The 20,229-nt window shown below is 37.3% G+C and overlaps 1 protein-coding gene across 2 annotated transcripts in view; it reads left to right on the forward strand.

The window, feature by feature from the left end:
• Positions 1-20,229, forward strand: part of CLOCK (clock circadian regulator) — a 119,872-nt gene that overhangs the window by 70,184 nt on the left and 29,459 nt on the right. For both annotated transcript variants that reach the window (XM_025385679.1, XM_025385680.1), the window contains 5 exons: positions 804-895; positions 5,987-6,076; positions 13,133-13,253; positions 17,652-17,765; positions 17,903-18,021. In XM_025385679.1, coding sequence (XP_025241464.1) covers positions 804-895; positions 5,987-6,076; positions 13,133-13,253; positions 17,652-17,765; positions 17,903-18,021 — 536 coding nt within the window. The remainder of the gene's footprint in view (positions 1-803; positions 896-5,986; positions 6,077-13,132; positions 13,254-17,651; positions 17,766-17,902; positions 18,022-20,229) is intronic.

A 20,229-nucleotide genomic window follows, 5' to 3' on the forward strand; every position in this document is an offset into this window, starting at 1 on the left:
GGTCTATGACATAGATTTTTATTCTGCCTGCTTGTTTTAATATGTCTACATTTAAAAGTAGAAAAAATGTGTTACTAGGTTTCATCATTTATTCATAGCTTTTTCATAACTAAATCTATTAGAAGTATGTAGTGAAATAAAATAGTAATAATTGTTACAAATATATGTCCCACAGCAAGGATCTCCAAATTTTTGACCAGCTATCTACTATTGTACAAAGAGGACACTAAGAAAAATCACTGTGGGAGTATTACTGTAGTAAAGTTTTTGTGAAAAATAGTAATTTAGTCTCTTTGATTAATTAAGATGGAGCACTTAAGATTAGGAAAAAACTTTTTGCCCAGCAGTAGGCAGCTAAGGCCTTCTGTATTGAAAGTAAACCGAGTGACCTCTTTGGCCTTTTTCAGCTAATTTCCCTAATGCTGCTGTAGACATTGCTATTTGAATGTCAAGGGAAGGAAAAGGAAAAAAAGAATGTCTTCAAAATTCTTGGAGCAAAAATCTTGTTTGGTCCTTGTGTCAAATAGGAAGCAATCTCAGGCCCATCAGCAACATAACAGAGCGCCAAGAGAAAAACCAAAGAGACTGGTATCACCAAGAGACCAAATCCAAGGAGATAACTTGCCACGTTATCTCAAATATTTCATCATACCAAAACCTGAACCTTTTGATATCTACCCAATAAATGTTAATGCCTATGGTTGTCATCTTTAATTAGACTGGGAAGAGAGAAGACAACTTGTAGGACTTTTGTACTCCTCCGGTGGTTGGAGTATGCCACTAATATGTCAATCTGTTTACAGAAATCACTGCACAGTCAGATGCTAGTGAAATTCGACAGGATTGGAAACCTACATTCCTTAGTAATGAAGAGTTTACACAATTAATGTTAGAGGTATGTCCAGATTTAATTTTTGAAAGTTTTATTTTCCTCAAAAAAGAAATCACTGGGTGACTTAATATACAGGTGTACCTTGGCGATATTGCAAGTTGAGTTCCAGACCACTGCAATAAAGCTAATATTTCAATAAAATGAGTCACATGAATTGTTTTGTTTCACTGTAGTCTATTAGGTGTGTAATAGCATTATATAAAAAAAAATTGATCATACCTAAATTTAAAAATATTTTATTGCTAAAAAATTCTAACAATCACCTGAGCCTTCAGCAAATCTTAATCTTTTTGCTGGTGGAAGGTATTGCCTCAGTGTCAGTGGCTACTAACTGATCAGGGTGATGGTTGCTGTAGGTTGGGATGGCTGTGGCAATTTCTTCAAATAGTCAGCAATGAAGTTTGCCACATCGATTGATTCTTCCTTACAAGAAGATTTCTCTGTAACGTGCAATGCTATTTGATAGCATTTTACCCAGAGTAGAACTTCTTTCAAAATTACAGTCAGTACTCTCAACCCCTGCTGCTGCTCTGTCAACTAAGTTTGTGTAATATTCTGTATCCTTTGCTGTCATGTCAACAATATTCACATCTTCATCAGGAGTAGAGTCGATCTCAAGAAACCGCTTTCTTTACTCATCAGTGGAGCAACTCCTCATCAGTTCAGGTTTATTAGGAGATTACAGCAATCAGTCACATCTTCAGACTGCACTTCTAATTCTAATTCTCTTGCTATTTCCACCACATCTACAGTTACACGTTGACCCCCTCAAAAGTTATACACAAGGGTTAGAATCAACTTCTTAACTCTTGTTAATGTTGATATTTTGTCCTTCTCCCATAAATCACAAATGTTCTCATGCCATCTAGAAGGGTGAATTCTTTTCAGAAAGTTTTCAGTTGACTTTGCCCAGTTCCATCACAGGAATCACTATCTGTGGGAGCTGTAGCCTTGCGAAATGTATTTCTTAAATAAGACTTGAAAGTCAGAATTATTCCTTAACCCATGGGCTGCAGAATGGGTGTTGTGTTAGCGGCATGAAAACAACATTAATCTCCTTGTACATCTCCATCAGCTCTCTGGGCAACCAAGTACATTGTCAGTGAGTAATAGTATTTTGAAATAAATGTATTTTTCTGACCAGTAGGTCTCAACAGTGGGCTTTAAATATTCAGTAAACCATGTTGTCAACAGATGTGCTGTCATCAGATGTCCTGTCATCCAGGGTTTGTTGCTCTATTCATAGGGCATACTTCTTAAGGGCTTTGGGACTTTCAGAATGGCAAATGAATATTGGCTTCAACTTAGAAGTTACCAGCTGCATTTGCCCCTGACAAGACAGTTAGCTTGTGTTTTGAAGCTTTGAAGCCAGCTTTAGCTTCTCTTTTCCAACTTTGAAAGTTCTAATGGCATCTTCTCCCAATAGAAGGCTGTTTCATCTGCATTGAAACTCTGGTATATAGTGTAGCCACCTTCATCAATGATCTTACCTAGGTCTCCCGGATCACTTGCTGTAGCTTCTACATCAGCACTTGCTGCTTCACCTTGTACTTTTATGTTATGGAGATGGCTTCTTTCCTTATACCTCATGAACCAACCTCTGTTCACTTCGAACTTTTCTTCTGTAGTTTCCTTACCTCTCTCTGCCTTCACAGAATTGAAGAGAATTAAGGCCTTGCTCTGGATTAGGCTTTGGCTTAAGGGAATGTTGTGGCTAGTTTGATCATCTATACAGACCACTCAAACTTTCTCCATATCAGGAATAAGGCTGTTTCACTTTCTTAGCATTCATGTAGTTGCTAAAACTTTTCTTTTTCATTCACAACTTTGCTGCTTGTTTGGTTGCAAGAGGTCTAGCTTTTGGCCTGTCTCAGTTTTCGACATGCCTTCCTCACTAAGCTTAATCACATCTAACTTTTGATTCAAAGTCAGAGATGAGGGACTCTTCCTTTCACTTGAATACTTAAAGGCCATTGTAGAGTTATTAATTGGCCTAATTTCAATATTGTTGTGTGTCTCTGAATGGGAAGCTCCAAGGAGAGGGAGAGGGATGGGTGAGTTGGTGGAGCAGTCAGAGCATACACAACATTTAAGTTCGCCATCTTATGTGGGCGAATCACCATTACAGATATAGTAATAATGGGAAAAGTTTGAAATATTGCAAGAATTACCAAAATGTCACACGAGACACAACGTGAACATATGCTATTGAAAAAAATGATGCTGATAGACTTACTTGACCCAAAGTTGCTACAAACCTTCACTTTGTAAAAAAAACAAAAAGCAAAACACAACCCAGTAACTGAAGTTCAATAAAGCGAAGCACAGTAAAACAAGGTATGCCTGTATAAATAGATTATGGCCACATCTCAAGTCTGAAGCAAGGTATTTGGCAAATTGAGTTATTTTTCTGTTTGTATTTTAGATGGGACAGTTAATTGTGTGTGATTCTTTATTCAGCAGAAATGTTACCATATGAAAATTTGTTAGAGTATAAATATAAACATTTAAACCTGTACTTTAAATCAGAAAAATAAGTGAATAATTTTTATGTATTAGCTCATTGAATCCTTATAACACTCTTATGAAGTAAACACTAGTATCTATGTGTCATAATAGCTAGTATTATAAAGTAGACAATAGTATCTGTTTCTTGCTTTCAGATGGAGAAATTGATGAACACTGTCTCTTATTTATTTATTTTTTTTGGAGACGGAGTCTTACTCAGTTGCCCAGGCTGGAGTGCAGTGGCACAATCTGCCCACTGCAACCTCTGCCTCCCAGATTCAAGTGATTCTGCCGCTTTAGCCTCCCAAGTAGCTGGGATTACAGGCATGTGTCACCATGCCCAGCAATTTTTTTTATTTTTAGTAGAGACGAGGGTTTACCATGTTGGCCAGGCTGATCTCGAACTTGATCTCAGGTGATTCACCTGCCGTGGCCTCCCAAAGTGCTGGGATTACAGGCGTGAGCCTGGCGAACAGTTGTCTGCTTTTGACCCTATTATGAAATAATACTGGCATTATGGTACTAAAGGGTTGAAAAAAGTAATTCATGAATTTGCTCGAATGACAAGATTTCTACTTCTATATTAGCAAAGACTGGATTTGTTTGAGCCATTCTAAAAGATAGGCATCTACTCAAAATAAGTTCTTTGTGATATCCAGATCTCTTTTCCAAAAGAAGTGGACGTGGGGGAGGGTACCATTTTCTATATATTCATCAATTACGTAGAGTTAGGGAAGGTTACTCTAACTCCCAGCTCTATAAATTATATACTGCAAGTACTTCTACTTGTGCTACACTAGTGCTCTAGATACAAGGATTAATAAGATATACATGGTTCCTACCAGAGGTCACTATCCTTTTCGAGAGCCATTTAATTAAACAAGAATTAGAGTTTAGTGTGTTAACCATTTTAATAGAAGAATCCCTCTTGTAGTATCTTTTCCGCTGTGTATCTTCTACTTCTTCTCCACTGGATCTTCCTTTCCCTTTGACTACCAATATACTTGCTCTTTTTTAAAATGCCTTCTGTTGATACTTCACCCCCTTAGAACTGTTTGCCTTTTTCTTTCCTTCTAAAGTTCATGAATGAATGACTTGTAATAGCCTTCTGATTTTGTACTCATTTTTAAACTCATTTTAGTCTGACTTACCTTCCTGTTAACATAACTTTTTGAAAATCACCAAAATTCATTTCTCATTCTTATTCTTTATTTTGTCTCATTTTATACCAAACCATTCCTCTCCTCTTCACTTTGTCATTCTCTCTTCAATTGATTCCTTGATGACAGCGTATTCTGTCTTTATCATTTTCTTTTTTGTAATTTTAATTTTTGTTACTATTTTGAGGCAGGGTCTCACTCTGTTGCCCAGACTGGAGTGCAGTGACATGATCATGGCTCATGGCAGCCTCTGCTTCCTGGGCTCAAGTGATCTCACCTCAGCCTCCCAAGCATCTGGGACCATAGGCATGCGCCACCACACTTGGCTAATTTTTAAATTTTCTTTCAGAGACAAGGTTTCGCCATGTTGCTCAGGCTGGTCTCAAACTCCTGGGTTCTAGTGATCTTCCCGCCTTGGCTTCCAAATTGGCTTCCTGTCACAGGCGTAAACCACTGCACCCAGCTTTCTCTGTTACTTTCTCTGGCCCTTTTCTCTTCCTCATCCCTTATATGTAGATAATTCTTCCAGGATTTGTCTTTTGTAGATCTCATTTCTTCAACGGTCACTTCTGTGCCTAGGATTCTCAAATGAAAATACATTGTAGTGTATAAAGTACAAAATTGCTTTTTTATTAAGTCTTGTACTCCCTTCTCTGACTTCTCTTCTGAAATTAAGCTTCACATTTCTCAATGCTTGCTCAAAGTACTTTCTTTATTCCTAATACTACTGATTTCCTTGAGATTCCCATTAACTTAATTATTCCAAAAGCCACTATGATTTTCCTAACTGAATTTTCTTTTCCCTCTAAATCCGTTTAACACCCTGCTTCCACACTACTCTTATTGAAGCACAGCTCCCTGCCCTAAAATCTTCTATTGGCTTACCATTGTATACAGAATAAAATTCTTATGTCAAAGCCTTTTATGATATGAACTCAGCCTAATTTTTCACCTTAATTTCTTGCTACTCCCTTTTACTTTATCCTCCATATATCTCCTTAAACTTCAAATGTACACCTCTGTGTTAACATATACATGATAATAATGTGTTCCTTTGTGTGCCTACAAAACATTTTGATGTCTTGTGTGCTTTGGAGATGTCAGCATCTTCAAATAAGCCATGATACTGTATATACATGGTTGGATCATGTAATATACCTAGTGATGAAGGTAGAACATTGTCTCTATCTTTTAGAGACCAGTTGTCCAATAGATGGCCAGAGAGAGACTTTTTTTCTCCAGAAGCATTTAAAAATGAACAAAGATACATACCAAGGTATTGTAAAGGGGGAAAGCTAGTATTATATTTTGACAGAACTTTGGATGTTTCCATATTAAATCCTTTGTCATTTATCTCAGATTTTTATTTCTGTCCTGTGAAATACTTTCTTCTTTTCATTTAACATATCATTATGTTTAATTTCAGGCTCTTGATGGTTTTTTTTTAGCAATCATGACAGATGGAAGCATAATATATGTGTCTGAGAGTGTAACTTCATTACTTGAACATTTACCAGTAAGTATAAAGATCCTACAATCTACTTCTCATTAAAATGCCTATTTTAAATATTCTAAAGCACTAGGAAGTGGACTTTGAGAGCAATGTACAACAATGGTTAAAGGGGTAGGGATAAGAGCTGTAAGTATGTATTTGTTTTAGCATGTGTTTTCTCAAAGCTCAGTCATAACTAATCTGTAGTAACTTAATATTCAACTACAGTTATGCATCACTAAATAACGGGAATATGTTCTGAGTCACTTTTGTCACTGTGTGAACACCGTAGAGTATACTTATAAAAACCTAGATGTATATAACCTGCTACCCACTTGGGCTATATGGTGTAGCCTGTTGCTCCTAGACTCCAACCTGTACAGCATGCAACTGTACTGAATACTATAGGTAATTGTAACACAATAAGTATCTATATGCTTAAAAATACCTAAACATAGAAAAGGTACATGTGAAGGATTAAGACAGTACTATACACCTTTATAGACTTTATAAACACTGTGCACTTAGGCTTCTTTATATAAAAATGTTTTCGTCAATAATAAATTAACCTTAGCTTATTGTAACTTTTTAACTGTGTAAACTTAAAATTTTTTTTTTAACTTTTTTAATCTTGTAGTAACACTTAGCTTAACACTTTGGGAGGCCAAGGCTGGCAGATTGCTTGAGCTCAGGTGTTTGAGACCAGCCTGGGCCACATGGTGAAACCCCATCTTTAAAAAAAGATAAAAATTAGCCAAGTGTTGTGGTATGCACCTGTGGTCCGAGTTACTCGGGAGGCTCTAGTAGGAGGATTGCACTGAGCCTGGGAGGCAAAGGCTACAGTGGGCCATCCGTGATAGTGCCAGTGTACTCCAGCCTGGGTGACAGAGCAAGACCCTGCCTCAAAACAAACAAACAAACAAACAAAAAAAAAAACACAAATACATCATACAGCTGTACAGAAATATTTCCTTTCTTTATATCCTTATTTCAAAAGCTTTTTTCTATTTAAAAAACTTTTTTTTTTAACTTTTTAAACATTTTTGTTTAAAAAGATGTAGCTATCATCTCCTATAGGAACAGTACCCTTTTGAAATACCTCCTAAAGGACCTGCCTGATGCTGTTTTAGAGTTAACTTACAAATATATATATAAGGCCAGGTGTAGTGGCTCATGCCTGTAATCCCAGCACTTTGGGAGACCGAGGCAGGCGAATCACCTGAGGTTGGGAGTTTGAGACCAGCCTGACCAACATGGAGAAACCTCGTCTCTACTAAAAATACAAAATTAGCCGGGCGTGGTGGTGCATGCCTGTAATCCCAGCGACTTGGGAGGCTGAAGCAGGAGAATTGCTTGAACCTGGAAGGCGGAGGTTGCGGTGAGCCGAGATAGAGCCATTGCACTCCAGCCTGGTCAACAAGAGCGAAACTCCATCTCAAAAAAAAAAAAAAATGTAAATAGAGAATACTCTAAATCATTAAAAGTATAGTAAATACATAAACTAGTAGATGATTGTTTATTATCATGTACATATGTACTGTATATAATTTTATGTGCTATACTTTTTTTTTTTTTGAGACGGAGTCTCGCTCTGTCGCCCAGGCTGGAGTGCTGTGGCCGGATCTCAGCTCACTGCAAGCTCTGCCTCCCGGGTTCCCGCCATTCTCCTGCCTCAGCCTCCCGAGTAGCTGGGACTACAGGCGCCCGCCACCTCGCCTGGCTAGTTTTTTGTATTTTTTAGTAGAGACGGGGTTTCACCGTGTTAGCCAGGATGGTCTCGATCTCCTGACCTCGTGATCCGCCCATCTCGGCCTCCCAAAGTGCTGGGATTACAGGCTTGAGCCACCGCGCCCGGCCTTGTGCTATACTTTTATATGATTGGTGGCACAATAGGTTTGTTTACACAGGCATCACCACAAACACAAGTGCAAAGGATGAGTGATGCATTGATTTATGACATTACAACAGATACGACATCACTAGACAGTAGGAATGTTTCAGCTCCACTGTAATCTTAGGGCCACCTGTGGTCATATATGCAGTCTATTGTTGACCGAAACATTGTTAATGCAATACAAGGTCGTACCACTTTATCTGACCTCTCTTCTTCCTGTCTTCTTTATTCTATTGCTAACTTTTTAGTGTTTCCATTTTAATCAGCCTGTTGAAAATGTTAAATCACTGAGAATGTCTTGAGAATGAATTTCTGCTGAGATACTTGTTGCAATTAGGGCAACTCGTAAATATTTTTCTCAATAGAATTACTTATAAAAAAAACACTCTAAAAATAGTAGATACAGAACTTTTTATGCTGTGTGACTTTGAACTGATAAAGTCATACTGGCCATATTTTAATTTATTATCTATATGACCAAAAGGGTAATGAATTAGAAAAGTGTATTTTGTTTGATTAGGATGGTGAATACCTGGTTTGTGTGCTTACTTTTTTTCTAATGTCTATTTATTAGTATCTACTCTGTGCCAGACACTGAGCTAGGTGCTGTGCCACAACTGATAGGCTTTTGGGGGGAATTTTCAGTTTTTAATATGTAATGTTACTGAAGATGGAGCTCGTGGTATAAATATTTTGAAGTTACTTATAAACTACTCTTAAAATGCCCCTCTATGTCTGGGTGCAGTGGCTTATGCCTGTAATGCTAATGTTTTCAGAGGCTAGGTGGGAAGATTGCTTGACGCCAGGAATTCAAGACCAGCCTGGGCAACATAGTGAAGCATCCTGTCTCTACAAAAAAATTTTTAAAAGTAGCTCATCTCTGTGTAAAGAGATGTAAAGTAATTCTGCTTGTAAATGTCTCTTTCAAGAGATACTGAAAAGTGGTATTTCTCTCCCTTTGATTACTCTGATACTTCATATTTTGTAAAGAGAACGAATGGATTTTAGCACTTAAAAGTCCAGGCTCTAAAAGGGCATTTTTTAAAGATGAAAGCCATGCAGTAAATAATTTGCTAATTTCTTTGGTTCATACAGAAAATAACTTTTACTTTACTACTCTTCTGGGGCTTTATTTTCTAGTAAGCTCAAATAGTAGGATAAGCCCAACATTTAAAAACTTGTTTGAGAGTAACACATGAGATTATTAGCAACACATAAGTAAGCTAGCATAGGCAGAAAAAAGGACAGACTGATTAACTAAATTTTCTGGACAACTTAAAAAAATGTTTTCATAGCAAGAAAACCCAGGGAAAGAATCCCATTATAGGATTAAGATAATGTTTAAGTAATTTGAAAAAAGTATAGTTACATGCTTTTAAACTATATATAACTGTATTGGGTTTTGTCATGTTTACAGAAACTGTCTAATCTAGTCATAGAGCATCGTTTGCAATGTTTTTGCACTTTCTAAAAGTCTGCTTCTTGGCACGTGCTTGAATTTCATTCAGAATTAGATGTCCTTCATCTCTGTTCTACTGTTACCTTGTGTGTACTACTGTCACGATACAGAGAATTGTAATTTTCTGTTTATTTGGCTAGTTATGGTAGTTGTAGCTTCTTACAGGCAGGAACTTTATCTCTGTATCCGGAGGAGCTAGCTAGTTTCTTGGAGAGCCACTCAGTGATTATTTGTTGAATGTATGAAGATGAGTATGCTACCTGATTGGGCTGTTTTAAAAAATCCCTTTCTAATCTTTAGTGAGTTTAATTCCCTTTTGAAATAGACAACATGTGATAGATCTCATTGGAATCGAAGTGTTCGATTAACACTTCCCTCAATAAAAACACTCTCACCTTCCCATTTTCTTCTGGATATTTTTTAAAACATTTTTAATTTTAGAACCATTTTTAGATGTACAGAAAAATGGACAAGGTAGTACAGAGAGTTCCCTTGTGCCCCATACCGTTTCCTCTGTTACTAACATCTTCTAGATTTTAAAAAATTGTGTCATCCAATCACTAAATGGTAATGTTGAGCTAATGTAGAAAAAAACAGAAAGGCTATTGATTTATGTCATATAAGTAAATCAGCAGAACTTATATTTCCTTTTCATGAAACGAGTAAGGGAGATAAAAAGATCCAAGTAGTTACCATTTTCTTTTCTTACTATTGAATTGTGTTTGAGAACTGAGTGGATGTATGGCCACATAAAGTATGATCAGCCTCATTTAGAGATTTTAAGTGTAGTGGTTAATGGAAAGTTTGACACCTATTAAAGTGGCAGGAGAGGCAGAGTGGTTGGGAGAGGCATTGCTTGTGATCCTACTACTCTTGATACAGCCATTCATTTTCTTTTCTCTATGAATATGAAACATCCTATGAAGTTATAGATGGAAAAACAAGGGTAAGATAGGTCACATCATAATTTACTGATGGTAGTAGAAATTGTTAGTAACAAATAATAGTAGAAAACTATAATCATTCTCAAAAATGAAAATTTTAGTTCCTATTAATATTTCAAATTGGTGGCATGTTTTTCTATTAAGACAACGTATTTGTCTGTTGTCAGACTGCTATAAAGGACTCCCTAATACTGGGTAATTTATAAAGGAAAGAGGTTTAATTGACTCACAGTTCAGCATGGCTGGGGAGGCCTCAGGAAACTTATAATCATGGTGGAGGGGAAGCAAACACGTCCCTCTTCACATGGCGACAAGAAGCAGAAGTGCTGAGCAAAAAGGGGAAAAGCCCCTTACAAAACCATCAGAACTTGGGAAAACTCACTATCACAAGAACATCAGCATGGAGGTATCTTCCCCCATGATTCAATCACCTCCCACTGGGCCCTTCCCATGACACATGGGGATTATGGGAACAGCAAGATGAGATTTAGATGGGGACACAGCCGAACCATATCAGATTATTTTTTGCATCAATATCGTGTACTATTGTATTTTGATTCTTTATTTTGTCAATAGAAGGCAACTTTCTAGCATTTGTGTTATTCAGGCCTGAATTTTTATTTATTATTTTTTGAGACAGAGTCTTATTCTGTCGCCCAGGCTTGAGTGTAGTGGTAGGATCTCAGCTCACTACAGCCTCTGCCTCCTGGATTCAAGTGATTCTCCTACCTCAGCCTCCCGAGTAGCTACGACTGTAGGTGCACACCACCATGCCCAGCTAATTTTTGTGTTAGCAGAAGCGGGGTTTCTCCATGTCGGCCAGGCTGGTCTCAAACTCCTGACCTCAGACAGTCGGCCTGCCTCAGCCTCCCAAAGTGCTGGGATTACAGGCATGAGCCACTGCACCCAGCCATGCATGAATTTTTAGTTCACTACTCCTTTAGTTGTAGAGGCTTTTCAGACTTCCAGAAAAATCCTTTATTGAAATATAGATATATTTTTGGTGTGGTTACCCTATAAGCCATTATCAAATACCTCCTTAGTCTAAAATCAGTTATTATACTAATAACTGTTAAACACAGGGCACAGTGTTAATGTGCCTTGATTGGAAGTGAGAAAGATAAAGGTGTAAGAGATAGGCCCTTTTATTCACCTATAGGACAACAGGGCATAGACATTAAAATATAGTCATCCTTTGGTATCCATGGGGGATTGGTTCCAGCACCCGCTGCAGATACCAAAATCCATGGATGGTCAAGTCCCATAAATAAAATGGTGTTGTATTTACATGTAACTTACACACATCTTCCCATTTACATCACATCATCTCTATTTTATAATAACTAATACAATATCAATGCTATGTAAATATATGTTATACTACAGTGTTTAGGGAATAATGATTAGAAAAATGTCTGCACGTATTCAGTACAGACACAACCATCTGTTTTTGTTTTTGTTTTCTTTTCCTGAATAGTTTTGATCCATAGTTGGCTGAATTCTGCTAAATGGGAAATGAATGATACAAGTAATAAATACTAAAGGAATTTTATTTTTAATGTGGATTATGGTGTTAAGGGAATGCTTTCTTGAAAGAAGTAATTTGAACTGGTCTTTGAAAGGTGAAAGATACAGATATGTAAAGAAGGGGATGGTCATTTCACTTCATGGAGTGGGCTTGGAGGGCTGGAGAAAAGACAAGAAATGATGGGAATATGTGGCCTATATGAAGAATAGTATTAGGTTGGTACAAAAGTGATTGCATTCTTTGTTAGTAAAAGTATGGTACCAACCTAATACAACACCCTCCCGCCATTCTTACTGCCTCTGTTTGTTGTTGTTTGTTTGTTTTTTATTTTAAAGTAGTGGAGGTCTTCAAACAAAATCTTTACAGATGCGTGAAATAAAAACAAAAAGTAGAACTGCTTTAATTTAATGCAGGGGCAGGACCCTGAGCCCTGCTTCACAGCTCCTTTTTACTTCCCCAACCTCTAGTCCCACTTTTACAGTCCTTGAGATACTGTCTCAGTATCCCTAGGATTCCACAGAGCAGTTTGAAATGCAGGAAACCAGGTAGAATGCATAGTAGCAAATGTAAAGTCATGGAAGTTTTGTTATCAATGGTACTTACGTATCAGAACTATCTTATTCATCTTTGTTTCCACAGCTGTAGCACGTTGTAGCCAACCTGATGTTTGTCAAATTGCTATTGATTAATCACGATTAAAGCTATATATTAGCAAGGATTATAATGCCTAACATATTAGGTGTCCTTTTGAGGGGGGATAACTAAACATAAGGCTTTTGTACAATGGGATGTAGGATAAATGCCAGGAAAAGATGAAGTAAAGAACACATTGGACAACTGAAATCACAACAAAGCAAAATCTCCTCTTTATTTAGTTTGTGCCTAGTCCTTTATAGTAGGATATACCACTATTGTTTACCATAGGTTTGAATACATGTTAAGGCTCTGACTTGTCACCAGAGATTTTTCTTATTAGCTCTCTTGGTCACATTGTATTTTGAAATATTCAAAATGTTTTGGTGAAACACAGCTTTGCAAATAATTTATCAGGCTTTCAGGATCATACTGGTCATGGATTAGATGACATTAGTATCATCTCAATCTGGTTTTTGAGATTTGGTCTGTAACTTGACATTTGTTGGTTTTCACAGATAATTGAAAGCTAACTTCTGTGTTTAATAGCGATTATGTACTTTTAAAACAATTGTCTCTTGAATCATTAAAGTTATTTTACTTTTAACAATTTTCTTTTCAGTCTGATCTTGTGGATCAAAGTATATTTAATTTTATCCCAGAAGGGGAACATTCAGAGGTTTATAAAATACTCTCTACTCATCTGCTGGAAAGTGATTCATTAACCCCAGAATATTTAAAATGTAAGTAGTAGCTGTTAAGCAAAAAAGTCAAATGTTATATTCGGTAGCACTATCCTTTTGCAAGTTTATGAAAAATACAGACTTCTTTAAATACAGCATTACTCCATATGCCCTGTTAGGTCCTTTTTCAATATTAAAATACATATAAGATGAAATTGTGTCCATATTAAAAATCTGAAATCTATTTCAGAGTATATTGAAATCCCATCTTATTTGTTATAATAAATCCTGGACTCCCATTATGCCATAAAGCTATATTTTATGCAAAAGTGAGACCTAGCAATATATTGCTACTAATTTATAAATAAAACCTTACTGTATTTAATGAGGGAAAATTAAACTTTCTGATTTTCACCATTGTTAACCAATTGGAAAAAATTTCTATGTTTCTCTTAAAGTTATTAAATATAAAGATAAATTATCTACTTTATTAATTAAACAGTCATTTGTTAGATGTATCTAATTTGCTGGGCACTTGTGCTGTATCATAAAAATATCAAGAATAGTGAAAATAGTTCTCACCATCAAGAAACAACATATTATGGTAGAATCAGACATTTCTACTAGGTCCATTGACAAATTGATTTCACCAGAGTACCTCATTTTCTTCATATATTACCCTGTATAAAATCCAGAATTGTTACAGCACTATATTTGGCCATTAGCTATTAGATACCTTATTGAATCACCTTTTTCTTTATTTTTAAATGTGTCTCATCTGCTAATACATTATCTTAAAGATTCTTTGTGTTTGAATCCTCAAATTCTATAGCATACTGTCTAAAAATTAAGATACACATACGTGCACAAATTTGTGTGTATCTATAACTTTGATAAGAGTGGATGGCCTTTCAGCGAGAGTTGAAAAAAACTAGACTTGGAGAATTCATTTGAAGCCTTGTTTTAAAACCAAGTTTATATGACATTGACCATTACTAGGCCACTCTAGTCTGGTACTTAGAAAGATTTAGGCTGGATATAATAGATGCCTACAATTAGTATTTGAAGCCATGGATGGAATGGTATTGCTTGAGGTAAATATATAGAACGAGGAGAGAAGAATTAGAAAGGTGGGACCCAGCCAGGTCCAGTAGCTCACGCCTGTAATCCCAGCACTTTGGGAGGCTGAGGCGGGCAGATCACTTGAGGCTAGGAGTTTGAGACCAGCCTGGCCAACATGACGAAACCCTGTCTCTACCAAAAATTAGCCAGGCATGGTGGTGCGTGCCTGTAGTCCCAGCTACTCTGAAGACTGAGGTAGGAGAATTGCTTGAACTCCGGAGGCGGAGGTTGCAATGAGCCAGAATCACACCACTACACTCCAACCTGGGCGATAGAGCGAGACTCTGTCTCAAAAAAAAAAAGAAAAGAAAGGTGGAACCCTTTGGAGATAGCAATAGGAAGACAAAGGAGAAGGCGTTTGCTTTGAAGACCCTACTAAGAATAAAATTGGATGGAGAACTAAATAAAAGCCTTTGGCAGAAAGAGCTTAGGCTTCTGCTTCCAAGAACAGAAATGAAAATGGCAAGAATACTTAAGAAAAGTCTTAATTAAATGGCTTGCTGATCTCCTCGTTAAACAAGTGATATACAGAAGAGTTCTTTCCCCAGAAAAAAGAAAGTTTCATGCCAAAAGAATAGACACAAGTTAAAACACAGGGAAAACTGCTTAGAAAATTCGGTAGGTCATTTTGGCCATAATGAAGTTGAGGTACAGGTGGTGTAATTTGTGTTGAGAGAAGGAATAAGGAAAGAATTATAAAGGTGCTTATAGTTCATCCTAAGGAATTTGAGTTTTATTTTTTACAGAATAGAGAGCCAGTGAAGGAGATTTGGGTAGTTTTGTTGTCTGCAAAAAAAAAAAAAAAAAGAATAAAGAAAGAAAACCAGGTAAATAGTGGAAAGTTTGTTTGGAGAAGGCTAGGAAGAAAACTTGCAGCGGTGGGTTGCCTACCCCAGGCCTACGTGGTTTCTGCTTCATAAAGAGGCCCTGAGTCTGAGAGCTGAATAAGAGCCCTGGATTTCTCTGTCATAGTGGCTCAACTCAGGCTGTGCTCACCTGACCTGCAGATTTCCTACTATACAAATCAAGTGATAGCTTTATGGAGTTACTTCTCAGTTTCATTCCTAGAGTTCAGTTAAACACAACCAGAGATCTTATGGATCATACCATTCTGATGACAAAGCTGGCCCTGCTGCCTGGTACAGTAACTATGACTGTAACAGCTATTCTGTGTCATGGAGGTCCAGGTCTTCATTGCTGGCCTAGAGAGAGCAGCAGTACCTTGCTTATAAAAGTTGCTGCCACTTTCATCATCTGGTTTGGGAGATTAAAAAAATCACTCAGGTAGAAAATTTTTAAAAGAACCAGACTGGAGACAAAAAGGAAAACCATATAATCCTAGCAATAAAAGTAAGGATGGGCTGAGCACAGTTGTTCATGCCTGTAATCCCAGCACTTTGGGAGGCCAAGGTGGGCAGATCATTTGAGCCCAGGAGTTCAAGACCAGCATGGGCAACATGGTGAAACACTGTACACGATAAAGAGAAATACAAAAATTGGCTGGGGTGTGGTGGCACATGTCTGTAGTTCCTGCTACTCAGGAGGCTGAGCTCGAGGATCACTTGAGCCCAGGAGGCAGAGGTTGCAGTGAGCTGAGATCATGCCACTGTAGTCCAGCCTGGGTGACAGACTGAGACTTTGTCTAAAAAAAAAAAAAAAAAAAAAGGAAAGGATGGAGAGGAAAGTATATGACTGTTAAGTGTGTAAACTCAATAGAACTTGTTGTGATAGGCTCAGGTGACCAAGTGACTAAGAATCATCAATGGGGAATATTGAAGATAGTTAAATTTTGAACCTATTAGGTTAGATGATAAAGCCATCTATGATGATGTTAACAGAAGAATATAAGCTTGAAGTAGTGAGCAAAGAAAGGTGTTACCAGTCCTTGAGTGCTGAAGTAGTACAGTGAAAGTAGTTATAAGTCTAAGAATAATAGGCAAGACTGAATCAGAGTGGCAGAATGTGGAGGCATAATGAATACATATTTCGGTTACCTAGATGCAAGGTAATTTGCAACTACACTAAATTGGTGGGCTTCCTTTGTGAAATAAGTAGCAGGTCTTGGTGACAGATTAGGTTTGGGACTTGTGATGGGAAGAGAAGAGACCAAATTGATACAGTTCCTAACTTGGGAAATAAGCATACATAGATGAAGGGAACTTGAAGAATGATAAATTCACTTTCAGATATTTTGATTTTAAGTTACTGATGGGACCATCAAGTACAAATGTCCTGAAAGCAAATTATAGGAAACTTTGTCTCACATAAAATGCTAGAGTTGGAGAGAGAGATTTAGGATCAGAAGAACCTTTGTGAAAGCCCCTAGTGTGAAAATGGATTAGCAGAAGATATAGGAGTAGTCAGTAAGGTAGGAAGGTAAGTTTATGCTGTGGGAATGACAAAGCATGACTTTAAAGAAATGGAAATGAAAAACCATTGAAGTTAACAATACAAATGTTAGTAATTTTGAGAAGAATAATTGCTGTAGAGGTGTAAGGATGAAAGCCACAGTGTGTGAAGTTATGGGAAATGAATATATGGAAGATGGAGCCCATAATGAAAAGGAAGGAGATCGATAATACCAAAATAATTAGCAAAACTCCTTTGAGATGGAAGACTGAGCAAATTTAAAAGTAGATAGTAAGGATCCTTGACCAGGTGCAGTGGCTCTCGCCTATAATCCCACCACTTTGGGAGGTTGAGGCAGGAGGATTGCTTGAGCCCAGAAGCTTGCAACCAGCCTGGGCAACATAGTGAGACCCACAAAAAATTAAAAATTAGCCAGGTATGGTGGCTCACATCTGTAGTCTTGGCTACTTGGGAGGCTGAGGAAGGGGGCTCACTAGAGCCCAAGAGTTCAGTGCTGCATGAGCTGTGATCATGCCACTGCACTCCAACCTGGGTGACAAAGCAAGATGCTGTCTCAAAAAAAAGAAAGTAAGGACCGAAAGGTGTAGATGCTCAAGGAATAAGGAACAGTGATGTGGCCCGGGTCCTAGAGAAAATAGGAAAGACTATAAATAGTAGAGATGGAAGGATTAGCTTTAGAACATGAAGCAAAACTTTCCTTTGAAAGTAAGTAAAGAAGGAAAAGGATGAATAGATAAAAATAGGAAAACATTAAGTTGTTTGCACCAGAAAGTCTGTTTTCCCTATTAAAGACAAAGTGAGGTCCTGTCCTGAAGTTACTCTGCTTTTATGAACTAAATGTCATTGACGACTTCTGTTGGGGAAAATAATGGTTGTAAACTTACACAACTTTTATGATCTTATTTTATGTGGTATATCATTGTTTTATATCACAAATATGTGATTTTTAAAATCTCTTTATTTCAGCAAAAAATCAGTTAGAATTCTGTTGTCATATGCTCCGAGGAACAATAGACCCAAAGGAGCCATCTACCTATGAATATGTAAAGTTTATAGGAAATTTCAAATCTTTAAACAGTGGTGAGTTAAAATGCTTCTCTCACAATGTGTTTCAACTTGTTATTTTTCTATGCTCTTAAAGACATAGATGTTTGAATATCAGTGACAACTAGGTTTTGCTTGCATAACTCACGATACCTTTTTCCCTATTGTTTTAGTATCCTCTTCAGCACACAATGGTTTTGAAGGAACTATACAACGCACACATAGGCCGTCTTATGAAGATAGAGTTTGTTTTGTAGCTACTGTCAGGTTAGCTACACCTCAGTTCATCAAGGTATGTTTCTAATTTTATTTCCCTAAGGGGATTGCAGTTCATATGCTGAGAACTGCCTGAAACTTTCTGCAGACATTGAGGTGGAATGGCTTTGAGTCATTAAATATGCATGATAATACTTTTGAAATGACAAGTTATCAAGACACTCATTAAACTGTATAACTAATTTTTTAGTACATATCCTTTGCAGTTAACCAGTGATTATTATATATCAATATGCCCCACTTTTGTGGAAGATTTTAGGATCCTTTTGTGTATGGTTCATTATTAAAAGGGAAAGTCCAAAAATCTAGGTTTTTGGAATCTTTATTTTTAGAAGGTCACTTTTAAATATTTATTTGGAATGTACAAGTGACTCTTTACTACATATAACTTACCTTTTCAAATGTAAAATTAAGTATTTTGTTTTTATTTCCTGGGCCCCACAAACAGATGATTAGTAGGGAAGTGGAAAAGTGAAATAGTTCAACCACTAGAAACTGACTGGAAAGAGGCAGCCAGGCTAAGATTTAAAATTTAGACGGGGCCAGGCGAGGCAACTCATGCCTGTAATCCCAGCACTTTGGGAGGGCAAGGTGAGAGGATTGCCTGAGCCCAGTAGTTTGAGACCAGCCTGGGCAACATGACAAGACCCCATCTCTACAAAAAATACAAAAAATTAGCCAGGCATGGTGTTACACACCTGTGGTCTCAAGTTACTCAGGAGGCTGAGGTGGGAGGATCATTTGAGCCCAGGAGGTCGAGACTTCAGTGAACTGTGTTTGCATTTTATTTTGAGATGAGTCTCACTCTGTCTCAGATAAATTTGGGGAGACATCTTAGTACAGGACCAAGTACTGAATTATTAGAAGATCTTAAACCAGTCTTGCTCTGTTTGTTTTGATCTTATGAAATAATAGTTGTTAACGTTTGAGTGCTTACTACATGCTGTGTATTTTACATACATTATCTCATTTAATTCTTATGACAGCCCGATAAGGTAGATGCTATTACGATCCCTCATTTTACATTATAAGGAAACAGAGGCTTAGGGAAGTTAAGTTACTTGCCCAAAGTCTCAGCTATTAGTGATGAAACTGGGACTTGATTCTATTAATTAATCATTATTTTTTTCTCAAAGCCCAACCTCACAACTATTACAGTGTGCTGCAGGTCATTCAGGGACACAGAGGCAGGATGGAATACATTGTTTAGTATGACTGGAGTCTAGGGTTAGTGTGTGGAGGGGGAAGAGATAGTGGGAGGTAAGGCTACAAAAGTAATCAGAAACCAGAAATAAAATTTGTTTATTTCTTGTTTATTTCTCCATGCTGAAGAGAGTTTAGCACAAGGAACCATTAAAAGTTTTTTTAGCAGGGAAGTCATATAATATTTGAGTATTAGTAAGGTAATTGTAGCCCTAGAAGAGAAGATGAGTTGAAGGACAGGGAGACTAGTGAACACTATAGCAAATCAGTGATGGCAGGGGTCTAAACCAATGCACTTAAGATGGATGAGATGGAATTGATTTTTTAAATACTTAGATGAAATGGAAAATATTTAGTAGTGGCCACTTAGATGATGAAAGGTAAAAATGAAAGTATGTTTTAACTATCAGATTTCTAGAAACTGGCCACCATCCATGTATAGAATAATATGGAAGATTGTGTGACTGGGTGTGAGGAGTAAAGCAATTAGTTTATTTTAGGACATACTGAATTTGAGATGTGTGAGGACATTCAGATAGTTGGAAATAAGGATCTGTAATTCAGGAGAGAGGTCTGAATTTTGAGTAAGTGTTTATAGGCATGTGTGAATGGAGAATGTGCAGAGTGAGAAGTACCCACCCAAAATCTTGCATCTAAAGGTTATTTATTACCACATTCTTTAGTACTGGAAAAGTAAAATGTATTAACTTGTTTAGAAGGGCCTGCATTTTAGCTTATGCCTAGAATCTCAGCACTTTGGGAGGCTGTGATAGGCAGGTTGTTTGAGCCCAAGAGTTGAAAACCAGCCTGGACAACATAGTGAGACCCCCATCTCTACAAATAAAAATACAAAAATTAGCCGGGTGTGGTGGTGCATCCCTATTGTCTCAGCTACTTAGGATGCTGAGGCAGGAGGATCACTTGAGCCCGGAATGTTGAGGCTGCAGTGAGCTGAGATCACACCACTGCACTCCAGCCTGAGGGACAGAGTGAGACCTTGTCTGAAACAAATAAGTAAACA

This window comes from Theropithecus gelada, chromosome 5 (assembly GCF_003255815.1).
Source record: "Theropithecus gelada isolate Dixy chromosome 5, Tgel_1.0, whole genome shotgun sequence".
Taxonomy (NCBI): domain Eukaryota; kingdom Metazoa; phylum Chordata; class Mammalia; order Primates; family Cercopithecidae; genus Theropithecus; species Theropithecus gelada.